This window comes from Neoarius graeffei, chromosome 26, assembly GCF_027579695.1.
Source record: "Neoarius graeffei isolate fNeoGra1 chromosome 26, fNeoGra1.pri, whole genome shotgun sequence".
In the NCBI taxonomy this organism is placed as follows: domain Eukaryota; kingdom Metazoa; phylum Chordata; class Actinopteri; order Siluriformes; family Ariidae; genus Neoarius; species Neoarius graeffei.
In genome coordinates, this window is record NC_083594.1 from 12,806,476 (window position 1) to 12,819,671 (window position 13,196).

Genomic DNA, 13,196 nt, shown 5'->3' on the forward strand with positions numbered 1-13,196 from the left:
AATATTTGATCACCGTTGTAACTCCATTTTCCGCAAACCCAAAACCAATACGATCGTGTGTTTTGATCTAAACGGAAAGCCTCGGTCAAGGTCACTACCTCACCAAAAGTAGTAACTTAAAATCACTACGCCATATAAAAATTTAGTTACAAATCTGCGATTTTGTTTTTTAAAACGAAAGCTGAAAGTTAGGTATAGAATATGTTTCTTACAGAATATGTTACGATGGTAGCTGGTCTTGTATGAATTTCTGAGCTATAAAATGAGTTGTGGTCTATTTTTTTACCGTAGCGTGTTATTTGTGTGCGGGGAAGGACACACATTAACAATTTGCATGTGTAGAATGGAATTTTCCACTCCAACAGTTAGAAGTTGATCGTGCTTCCATTTGCGGTCTTTGTTATTTGTTATCTGTTCCAGTCAATGCTGACTTGCCTGCGGTTCCTGCCACTGCCGACTCGCCTGCCTCCACTCCTGTTGTTCCTGTCACTGCCTCCTTGTGTTTAAAGCCACTCTTTCACAGATTATAGGCGAAACTGATTGAAATTTCATATCAAGGAAAAAAATCGCATTTATTCTATATCTCAGTAGTTCTTTGTATCGGGGATGAGAGTTTTCCGCTTTTCATCGGATTTCTGCTTTTTCTGAGTAAAAAAACGACCTTTTTATATTATGCCAAATCTGTTGAGAATTTTTTTTTATTAATTGAGGAGAGTTGGGGTATGTTCCTTCATGCTGTTCAAACTTAATTAACTCCAACGATGTTTATGCATTATTTGTAAGTCACCATCTTTAGTCTCGTTTAATCTCGTTGAATGTGGTGTAAAATTCGTGTTATCGACGTTTGTTATTGGTCAAAACATCGATGTTGAGACCATAATAGCCAATCAAAACAGTTTTTACAAAGACACCCACATCCGTTTTCTGTGATCAAAACTTGCACATGTTCGTGAGCTGCATATCAAAAATACGTTCCTCTAATCGGCGTTTTTTTTTCCTCAAGATGACAAATACTGTTGACAGGCGAGATGAAGCAAAGGTACGTGAAATTGATGCTGGTATAAAAAAACAAGTTTAGCAAAGCAAAAGGAAAGCAAGAGAGGAGTGTGAGAGAGAGCAGAAGAGAGCCAGGTTAGAGCATGTAAAAACACAGGAGGAGCTGGCTAATGAAAGAAAAAGGAAAAAGAGAGGACTGATGAGCTTTTGGCTTTGGCCAAGAAGCTGAAGAAGTCGTCTAAAAATGATCAAATGAAAATTTGTTTCAAAAATAACTGGGAACTATAAATAACTTTTAACTGTAAAAAGTGTAAATAGACATTTTTCCTTTTGAAGAAAACATACAAGTGATGTGGACAATAAGATGAAGACAGTCCCCATAAAATATTCGTTTGTTTGATTCAATACATTGAATATATGATAATTTGAATTATAGCTGACAGTGTTGATAACTATATAACTATAAAGTTTAAATAGGCATTGTGAAGAAATCATATACAAGTAATGTGGACATTCGGAAAAGGTCAGTCTCCATAAGATATGAGTGTTTTTATTTAATTCAGTATATTGAATATATGAAAATTTGAATTATTAATGGAAATGTATATAACTATGAATTTTAATGGACTTTTTTTTTAGAAAAACAAGTGATGTTGACGGGTGGCACGGTGGTGTAGTGGTTAGCGCTGTCGCCTCACAGCAAGAAGGTCCGGGTTCGAGCCCCGTAGCCGGCGAGGGCCTTTCTGTGCGGAGTTTGCATGTTCTCCCCGTGTCCGCGTGGGTTTCCTCCGGGTGCTCCGGTTTCCCCCACAGTCCAAAGACATGCAGGTTAGGTTAACTGGTGACTCTAAATTGACCGTAGGTGTGAATGTGAGTGTGAATGGTTGTCTGTGTCTATGGCCCTGTTTACATTATGTAGAATCAGCGGATCATCAGATTAACGTTTTTAAAACGATTCGCGTACACACACAAATAGCAGGAAGTGAAGTCCGCGCCGTTTTTCAGCAGTCGCGTCACATGACCAACGTGGCATGACCAACGCCAGCGAATCAGGAAGGTGGATGTCAGTGATGTCCAATGACGACGTCAGCTAGAGCTCAGCACTGCGTATCCTCGTTCCTCAATGTTTACACAGCACCGGATCAGATACGTACTGGGTTGAATACGTGGGCCCTGGCGGATTCAAATTTTTCCGCCTGTGGAGTCGTTTCCCGGCGTTTTAATGTGCACGGACAGTGCATCCGCAACGAAAACGATACGGATACGGTCTAATGTAAACACCACCTAAGTGTCAGCCCTGTGATGACCTGGCGACTTGTCCAGGGTGTACCCCGCCTTTCGCCTGTAGTCAGCTGGGATAGGCTCCAGCTCACCTGCGACCCTGTAGAACAGGATAAAGCGGCTACAGATGATGAGATGAGAAGTGATGTTGACAATGAGTAATAACCAGTCCCCATAAAATGTAGATATTATTTTGAATTAATGCAATACACATTGATTTTGATACATATTGTTCTATGTAATAGTGTTTTTATTTCAATAAATATGAAAATAGGCATCAGGTGTTTTCATTAACTACAGCTCAGATTGCAGGAAGTAAGGTGTGTAAGGTCTCATTTTGAAAAAAATTTCCCCGGGGGGTGTTCCCCGGACCCGCCTTATTACTTCGGGCGCGGACATTTTACAGATTTCCTGCTTTTTTCATCAGGATCCGCTCTCATCCCTGTTTGTATGTAATTGATCAGGATGAGAAAATGGATCGTTTTGACGGTATGCATTATTGAAAGGGTCATTTTTAACAGCATCACTGACGCTGCTTATATTTCACTGTCATTTTGTAAGCAAACAGTCCTATTTCGCCATATCAAATACCCAAAATGTATCACATTATTCATATTTAAGTGAATAATCAATTCAGTCGTCATAACTTGGCATTTTTAACCCAAGCAATCAAAAAGAGGAAATTTATTCAGTATTTTCACTCATCTGTGAAGGAGGGGCTTTAATTCTTCATGACGTAGTTATTTTATATGGAAATCAATTTTACAAAAGCATTTGAATTGTAATCAAAATATAATTTAACTTGAAGTTGTGAGAATGATTCCATTTTCATGCAGTGTGTAAATCTGCAACTTGTTCAGATGTGATATATCTTCACTGTAAAAAGAAACTAGTAAAGAAAAAACGTTTCCATGTTACAGTAGCGATGAAAAAGCAAATAATTGAATAAATCAATGGGATATTGTGTGACAGTTTCAAACTTTTGTCTGTGTATTACTATTATGCTAGTTGATAATTTAGTACAAAATAAGGGGTGTGTCTACATGACATCCTGCAGGCACAACAAAGTAAAGTTTAATAAAATGTATGATAACTGATGAACATTCGAAACTCATCTCATCTCATTATCTCTAGCCGCTTTATCCTGTTCTACAGGGTCGCAGGCGAGCTGGAGCCTATCCCAGCTGACTACGGGCGAAAGGCGGGGTACACCCTGGACAAGTCGCCAGGTCATCACAGGGCTGACACATAGACACAGACAACCATTCACACTCACATTCACACCTACGGTCAATTTAGAGTCACCAGTTAACCTAACCTGCATGTCTTTGGACTGTGGGGGAAACCGGAGCACCCGGAGGAAACCCACGCGGACACGGCGAGAACATGCAAACTCCACACAGAAAGGCCCTCGCTGGCCACGGGGCTCGAACCCGGACCCTCTTGCTGTGAGGCGACAGCGCTAACCACTACACCACCGTGCCGCCCACATTTGAAACTAAGGAATAAAATTTTAAAATAATCATAAATATGTTTGTTTTTCTGTTCAATAATTACATTTAAAGCAACAAATATATGTCCAGAAAAAGATATTCCTTGGTTATTAAAGAGGGTTTTTACATGCATACATGTTTCCATGTTACGCGAGTGAACTTCAGAACATCGTTAAAATTGTCCACAGTAGAGGCCAGATAAAGCAAGATACTATCTTTATTCTTATTAAACATGACAAAAGAAACCTTGAGTGTTAAGTAAATGCAAAAAAAAAAGGTAAAATTAGAAAATGTATTTTTTGACCATAATGTCCCAATTGAGAGACCAGTTTCTGAGACAGACACATACTGTATGTGCAGAAAGACTCTGAAGCAAATAGTCAGGATTTAGTGCTCACTGTGAGTTACGACCTGGACCTGGGTGTCTGAATCGGCTCTATATCTTCAGAAATTATGTCGGCTGAGTGTTGGAAAGGTGGAGTGATTGGCATCGCATGTCAGATGTTTATCTGTGCTGCAGTTCATCATTCTGTTGGATTGGATTGACCGTCCTGCTCAGATATATGTACGTGTGTTATTTTACGACTGCTAAAATGTTTGGCAAGAGAAGTGTGCTGCTGCTTTTTTTTTTTTTTAAACTCTTATGAAACCCTACGAGATTTTCATTCAAATATCTTTCCAATTGTTATAGAAGACATTCGACAACTTAAAGGTCATAGGCAACGGTCGGAGGTGAAACGTAGAATATCAACTTTATTGTCTAGAAGAACGACCCAAAAAGCGAATTCAATCTTCCTGGTGTCTAATTTGCACCCTAAAATTGAATAAAACGGTTAAAGTATACTGTTTTGCTCAATTTCCGAAGGTTTATTTACATCTCACTTATACGCACTTTCACCACCGGGGGACCGTCGTCGTAACGTCATTTAAGCCAAATAGACCGGGAGCAGCTCTGTGTTTACTTGCGAACCGAGCACAAGTGTACGGCATTTGGTCCTGAGAGGTTGTGTAAAATGTCTGAAAGCAATAGCGATTTTGAAGTCGGAACTCTCCAAATTGAATATCAAGAGTGAAACCATATATGTATGGACCTATGGCCGTTGCAAAGCAATCGGTGAACGTGGCTCACCGGTTTGACCGTGCAGCCTCGGAATCGGACAGCGACTCTGCCGACTCTGATCGCAGTGACCCCGGACCTCAACAAGACTCACGCCCGAACGATTTATCCTGGTAGTTATGATAAATTCCTACTTTCGTTGTAATACTAAATAAGAGCCCTTTTGAAGAATAATTAAACCGCCTCCCTAGTGGATATAGGGAACGATTACTGGACAGTGCGCCGGTAGGCCACATTAGCCTGCCATCCGCGGCATTATACGATTTATAGTCTACTCTAAGTGAGGAAATATCCCTTTGTCTCATTTCCACAATGATTGTACAGGATCCCTCAGGACTCTTGACGTGTCAATTGCAAGCAAAAGTAAAAAGTTTACCTCCAGTCTTCTCCTTTTTTGCTTGAGCGTTGCTGCTCCGTTTCTTCTTTGACTGCTTGATTTTGTTTCACGCGCACAATCCACTCTCTCCGCCTCTTCTCCTCTTCCGGAAAAAGCCTACCCTCTGGCTTCACGTGCACAATCCACTCTCTCCGCCTCGTCTCCTCTTCCGGAAAAAAAACAACCCTCTGGCTTCACGCACACAATCTACTCTCTCTGCCTCGTCTCCTCTTTCAGAAAAAGCCAACCCTCTAGCTCTGCCTCTTCTCCTTTTTCGAAAAAAGCCAACCCTCTCGGTCCGCCTCTTCTCCTCTTTCGGAAAAAGCCAACCCTCTCGCTCTGCCTCCTCTCCTTTTTTGGAAAAAGCCAATCCTCTCGCTCCGCCTCTTCTCTTCCGGAAAAAGCCAATCCACTCTCTCTGCCTCTTCTCCTCTCTCTGAAAAAGGTAAAAACTTCTTCCTGAACCGGTCCCGTTGTTACAGTTCACTGCACAACAATAAGGCATGTTTTTTCTTTGGAAATTGCTGAACGCACGTCTGCACTCAAGCCGAACGGCAATGTAAGTAAACGGAAGTGGACTCAACTCAAGTGGTTTGTTTGGCTTAAATGACATCACGCACCGAGTGGTCACGAAAATTGCCGAACAGAAATTCGCCACGATCTGCACTAACTTATTTTAATTATTACTTATTAACAATACTTCTTGGGACCAGAAGAAAATTACAGAGGGTTTAACATATAAAGTTTCAAATGTGCACAAAATTAAAACCGTTGCCTGTGAGCTTTAAGACTCGTATCTGTTAAGGGGCGATATTTAAGTTATTCCACAAAATCGAGTCGTACATGAGCTCATTGCCGACGAGGCGCGTAGCACCGAGTTGGCTCCAAGTCATGTACGATGAGATTGAGTGGAATAACTGTTATTCTATCCACTTTCACTGAATTTTGAGAAACGGAGCATTTTTATTTTTTGCAAATTCAATAAATAAAAACTTTCTACAAAATGTCCGACAAAATCGTTTCTGCTTAGAATGTAAACAAACCGGCGAAATGACAGGAGCGATTTGTGAAAAATGCTCTAACAATAATTCTTGAAAGATAAATAAATAAACGTTCTTGCCATCAAATACTTTTATTCCACATTTTCTTGCCCTTTTTTGGGGGGAGGTGTGTGTTTGTTTTCGAGTAGTTTTATTTCATCCTCAGTTGGTTCAGCAACATGCTCTGCCATTTTGTTTTTCTCTGCTCACGGTATATGAGCTGATATCCTAGTAGTGGAGTAGCCAATCAGAGTGCACGATTGCTCGTATCCAGTGAACGTGGATAGAATAAATGATGTACGATATGACAAATTGCATTGCACTTTGTTTTTCTCAGAGTATTGCAGGTTTTGTCAGTACTGCTGAACACTTTTGAGCCACTACATTTAACTAGGGGTGTCCAAAATGACATCTCATGGCACTTAAGGGTGGCACGGTGGTGTAGTGGTTAGCACTGTCGCCTCACAGCAAGAAGGCTCTGGGTTCAAACCCAGTGGCCGGCGAGGGCCTTTCTGCGTGGAGTTTGCATGTTCTCTCCATGTCTGCATGGGTTTCCTCCGGGTGCTCCGGTTTCCCCCACACTCCAAAGACATGCGGTTAGGTTAACATGGGGTCATGCTTTTGCAAGACCTGTATATCACGTTGTATGTCATACATTGGGAAAAGATTAGCATGATATTTTTGAATCGGCGCTCCTTATCAGTTCGGTCAGGTGGAACCGAGAGCTGCGCTTGCTCTATTAGAATAAAACATGCATGTAATTGTACAATTGCTTGCATTAGTTAGAGTTTGTAGGTATTTTAGATGTTGGACACCGGGTTCGTGGACGTACAGAGGGCGCTGAGAGCCGCTTGTCTTGATGCAAGAGCTGCAGTAATGCGGCAGAGCGTAATGACTCGGTGAAAAATGTGATTTCTATAAATAGGTCTATCACTCAGGGTGATTGTGTTGCTTTGAGAATGAGTAAACCGTGTCAGAGACGTTCAGGTAGGAGAGTTGGGGGGGGGGTCAGTTTGGAGGATTTGGGTATAAATTATGGGTTTAGCTTGAATTAGAAAAAAATAAATTTTATATATATATAATAATTTTTTTCATGTATTATATATACATCGATCAACCATAACATTTAAAACCACTGCCAGGTGAAGTCTCTCATCTCATCTCGTTATCTGTAGCCGCTTTATCCTGTTCTACAGGGTCACAGGCAAGCTGGAGCCTATCCCAGCTGACTACGGGCGAAAGGCGGGGTACACCCTGGACAAGTCGCCAGGTCATCACAGGGCTGACACATAGACACAGACAACCATTCACACTCACATTCACACCTACGGTCAATTTAGAGTCACCAGTTAACCTAACCTGCATGTCTTTGGACTGTGGGGGAAACCGGAGCACCCGGAGGAAACCCACGCGGACACGGGGAGAACATGCAAACTCCACACAGAAAGGCCCTCGCCGGCCACGGGGCTCGAACCCGGACCTTCTTGCTGTGAGGCGACAGCGCTAACCACTACACCACCGTGCCGCCCTACCAGGTGAAGTGAAATAACATAATTATCTCATTACAATGGCACCTGTCGAGGGGTGGGATATACTGTATTAGGCAGCAAGAGAACAGTCAGTTCTCAACTGTTAATGCCAACACCTTTCTGTTTTAGTCAGCATGAACTTTTTCAGCAGTTTGTGCTACAGTAGCTTTTCTGTGGGATTGGACCACATGGGCGAGCAAATCAAAGCCTTCAACACCCATAACCCTGTCATTGACTACTTTGTGTAGGTACGAACCACTGCATACCGGGAACACCCCACAGGATGTGCCATTTTGGAGATGCTCAGCCCCAGTCATTTAGCCATCACAATGTGGCCCTTGTCAAAGTCGCTCAGATCCTTACGCTCGCCCATTTTTCCTGCTTCCAACACATCAACTTCAAGAACTGACTGTTCTCTTGCTGCCCGATACAGTATATCCCACGTCTTAACAGGCGCCACTGTAATGACATAATCAACGTTGTTTACTTCACCTGTCAGTGGTTTTAATATTATGGCTGATTTGTGTGTGTGTGTGTGTGTAAGAAAACGCAACATGCTATCAATTACAATTTATTTATTACTGAATATCTCATGCTTTTTATTCATTTATAGTTGTTTATTGTTGGTTCTCGTTATCACTTATGTTATAGCAGCTATAAACATCCTGTCTTTGTTTACAAAAAATGCTGTAAACATCTCACAGAAAACTTGACCATATCAACAATGCAGCATTTTGAAATATGTTCAAATGAAGCTCACAAGAAGCTTTGGAAGTTGTTGGTATAGAAACACTAGTGATATTAGACCACAAGTGTATTAATATAAATTCGAACGACAGAAAATGAATCAATTAAGACTTCCTGACCAATCATAATTGCGAGTTGTGGTATGAAATTATCATACGTCATCTAATGGGAAGACGGAGCAGGCAACCGTAGCTGATGCTTTCTTGTCCCAAAAACAGTGATGTGCGGAAAAACAGCAGCGTCGGTCACCTTGAGCAGTGATTTCTGACTGACATGGTGTGTCTGGCATCTCTTCAGCCTCTTTGGGGAGGGGTTTATGACCTTGGTGTGAATGCCAGCTGACGGTGTCTCAGTTGTGCCACTATTTAGGCTGATTAACGTCCCATATCATATCCTTGAGGGCATAAGCATGAATAAGAAACCAGCTACTGGTGGAGTTTAACAGGCTTATAGTCGATAAACTAGAAGATTCCGCGCTGTGTGGATGTGCGGTGACATTTCTTTCCTAATGGCATTTTGCTCTGTGTGTTTGCAGGAGCCTAGCAACAAGCGAGCGAAGCCTCTGTCTCGAGTCACGTCGCTGGCTAACCTCATCCCTCCAGTGAAAGCTGCTCCACTGAAGCGTATCGGACAGACGCTGCAGGTACAGCACTCGGACACTTGCAGTGACTCTTGTTGCTCTGGGTTGTGCCTGAGGGCGTGGCCAGCTCAGCAGTTTTAAAGCTCCTGGAAGAAATGTAGTAGCTGAAATATATGCAGGTTACTGTATAATTTACTAGGAATTCAGGGGCTATAAGATAACTCGTGCATCACTGGATTGATCTGAGTGTTCAGTCCATCTGGCATTTTTGAGAGTTGGGAGGAAACCAGAGAACCCTGAGGAAACCCATGTGGACACGAGGAGAACATGAGGAACGATATTCAGACGATAACCCGAGCTCAGGATCGACCCAGGGACTCCGTCTGGAGCTGTGAGGTGGCAACATTACCGGCTGCACCAAGAGCCAGTCTCGGTTCACATCTCACTGTCGTGCACATCATGGCTCGGTGTTGCAAACCTACATCGAACCCATCACTTTTTCTCTTCTTAGTGTGAATATAATCTCAGGGGATTTCACAAAATATCTACAACTCTTAACACTTGGAGTCTGGCTGGCTTTCCACATCCACGATTCCCTGTCTGGGCACGTCCAGGCAGCCATGACAGTTCATCTACGATTAGGGTTTCCATGTTTACTGTCCTTATTCGGAGCTTCTCAATAAACATTCAGAAAAATCTTTTGCAAATTGAAATATCTTTGATTTTGTATTATTTAAAAAGAGTCTGGTTTTTTTTTTTTAATGTTTCTGGAGCTGAGCTGTGCTTGAGCCCTCGAGCCAGACTTGTGGTAGCAGCTGTTGCTGGGTGATTGAGTAGGGGCTGTGGAGAAGGTAGGCATGCCTCAGCCCATCTGGCTCTGAGAGAGGCGAAAGAGAAAAAGACGACAGAAGTGGGAAAGCGTCTGGCTTGGGAAAAGAAGGCCCAGTGCCCGAGACAGGAAATGACACAGGCCGAGGTTGGTTTTGCACGTCTGGATGCAGAGAGCGTCTCTGTGTGCTGAGTGTGACCGGAGCATTGAGAACAGGCCAGTGATTCATCACAGGCTTTCCCGTGTTTTCGCTCCGTCTGGTTCTCGCCAGCTCCTCACTCGTGCCATTGTTCTGCAAGGTTGGAGGAAGCGAACACCGTGTTTTGATAGACGTTCATAGCAAACTGGCGAAGAGAGTTAAAACCAAAAAAAGAGGGGAAAAAAACCACACAGAGAGCCATTTATTCCTTGACTGTGATTGTTATCTCATTATTAATGTGGTGCTTGATGCAGCAGCCTGTTTATCAACGAGAAAAGACCATTCTGTGTTGATCCTCATGGGATGTGGATTTTATTTTATTTTTTAAACCCAATGTTGAACTTTTTTCTCTGAAGGTTTGTCTGCAGCCTGGACTGTCTGTCGTTGAGCTCACGGAGTTGCCCAGGCTGTGATGAGCAAGAAATCAGTCTGGAATTTTGTGAAACATTAGGCCATGTTCTTATTAATGTGACCTAAATATTATGATTCTATCCACATTCACTGGATATGAGCAATCGCATGCTCTGATTGGCTATCGGCTCATATACCGTGAGTAGAGAGAAACAAAATGGCGGCGCGTGTTGCTGAACCGACCGAGGGCGAAATAAAAACTCGTCTCAAAAAACAAAACCCCAAAAAATACAAAAAAAAGGAACAAAATATGGATTAAAAGTATTTGATTTGTAAGAGCTTTTTTTTTTTTCCCAAAAATTATAGCAGCAGCATTTTTCACAAATTGCTTCTGTCATGTCGCCGGTTTGTTTACATTCTAAGCAGAAATTATTTTATCGCAAGTTTTGTTTAATGTTTTTATTTATTGCATTTGCAAAAAATAAAAACGCTCCGTTTCTCAAAATCCAGCGAATGTGGATAGGAGTTATTTCACGCCGTCTTGTCGTACACGGCTTATAGCCGATTCGATTTCGTGACATAACTGTTAAGGCCTCTGCATGCTCTTGCGACAAGGCTTTCGCAGATAGCTTTTCGCAGACAGTTGTAATTTATCGTTGAGCGGGGAGTAATAGGCGTGCGCGATGTTATTCACCGCCACAACGCAAGGGGGCGCGAAGTCGCTAGGAGTAGTTGGTGGGTGTGGTTAGTGGAGTGTTTATCCTCCGGTTACTTATAATGACTAGAACTTTTTTTTTTTATAATGACTAGAACTGGAGTCGTATAGATGTACGTACTTCCTCGATCAACCGCTCTTCATGCTGCTTCATCTTCGCTCGTGTTTTTAAAAATGCCGGTCGTGAAAACAAACCAAACCCTGAAAGTAGGGAAGCGGAAGTGCGTGTACAGCGGATGTAGAGTGGACCAATCAGAGCCCTCTTGTCTGTGACGCTGTCTGCGAGGCTTCTGTGGTGGTCACAATTTTTGGGAGGTGCGCGCAGAGCGTCTGCGAAGGTGGGGGGGCTACGCAGACACCGTCTGCGACGCTATCCGCGAGGACTGGGTTGTCGGCATAAATTGGCCTTTAATTGTAACACCAATCCTTGTTGAGATATTATGTGAAAGGTATTTTATATTGCAGTGAAAAGCACATACTATTCCTCATATTTTTTCTACCACCCCCTCGTCTCTCCACCTGTCCCTGCAGCGCTCCATCAGCTTCCGCAGTGAAAGCAGGACGGAGATCATGCCTCCTCGGCCATGGAGCAGGCAGGCACCAGCGGCCAACACCAAGCGAAGAGACAGCAAGCTGTGGAGCGAGACCTTCGATGTAGGACTGGGACAGACGCTGTCCTCGAAAGAGATAAAAAGGCAGGAGGTAAGGCAGGGCTGTACGATGATGAGAAGAAGAACGAGCTAGAAATTCTGATGATGAGTGTTTGTTCAAAATAGCATTACATTCGTCAAAAAAAAAAACCACACATGAAATGCAGGCAGAGCAGAAATGCACTAACCCAACAGTAAACCCTGGAGGCCCAGTTCACTAATCCCCGTACAAATTATACCCTACAAGTTCACATGGAAAACACACGGTAGGCTGAAAGCGAGCAGTTGGAGTGTGGGGGAGGGCATTGAGGGTTTTAAAAACGTCTCTTCATTGCTCCCTTGTGTTCCGTCAACTTTTCCACGCATGCAATCGTAACTGTCTAAGCATCAGCCACTGCTTTTCTGGTAGTAAAAAAAAAAAAAATCAGTTCGTGTACCGCCCCTCCTCCTCCCCACACAGAGACACCCCACCTTTGTTCCAGATCGAGTCTCTTTCTGTCTCTGCGGCCACACAAACTTCAAAGTCTCAGGGATGCGGTGTGGATAACAGGGAGCAGCTGTCTATAGGGAAATACTGAGTGTTTCAAAGGTCGAGAAGGTCCTGTGGGGTTTCTTCCCACACTCAAAGCATGCAGAAGTACGCAAAGGAGCTTAAAATCTGAATTTTTTTTTCTTCTTACTAATCATACGATGCCTATGCTTACTTTGATATACAGGGCCCTCCACAGTTATTGGAACCCCTTGTAAAGATTAGTAAAAAGAGTTACCGTATTTATCCTAATAAACGCGCCCGGGCGCGATGCAAAACATGAAGGGGGAGCGTCAATTTCGACCCTTAAATGACAAAAATCGAACATGACAAAATCATCGGAATTTAAAACATTTATTTTGAAACACATGAAAATACAGTTATATGTCCAAAAAGTCAATTAAACAATGTCCAGCTCGCTTATAAGGATAACATTGGTAAGTAAACTATTTGTAGTGACGTCACAATTCACGTCATCGTCGATGTTTATGAGCTCACAAAACAAAATGTCGTCCTCAAAACGATCCTTCACCGCTAGTTTTAAGTTAAAGGTTGTAGAACTGGCAGAGCAGAAAGGCAAACACTTAGCTGCAAAAACATTTAATGTTCACCGTAAACGTGTACAAGAGTGGTGCAAACAAAAGGTACGTCTCCACCCGTATTGATATCCGCAGCAGAGTGAATGTCCGTATTTTATACTGTCCATGTTTACTAACCCGATTTCCGGTAAAAAAAAATCAGCGGTGAAATTGAACGTCTCTGTT

At 42.6% G+C, this 13,196-nt stretch overlaps 1 protein-coding gene across 6 annotated transcripts in view; it reads left to right on the top strand.

Annotated features, from left to right (window-relative positions):
• The window catches only part of arhgef3 (Rho guanine nucleotide exchange factor (GEF) 3), a 190,075-nt gene that overhangs the window by 152,018 nt on the left and 24,861 nt on the right, over positions 1 to 13,196 (top strand). For 5 of the 6 annotated variants that reach the window (XM_060911032.1, XM_060911031.1, XM_060911034.1 and 2 more), the window contains 2 exons: positions 9,115 to 9,222; positions 11,785 to 11,955. In XM_060911032.1, coding sequence (XP_060767015.1) covers positions 9,115 to 9,222; positions 11,785 to 11,955 — 279 coding nt within the window. Of the gene's footprint in view, positions 1 to 9,114; positions 9,223 to 9,950; positions 10,136 to 11,784; positions 11,956 to 13,196 lie in introns of those variants that run through there. The other variant, XM_060911036.1, reaches the window with a different exon arrangement.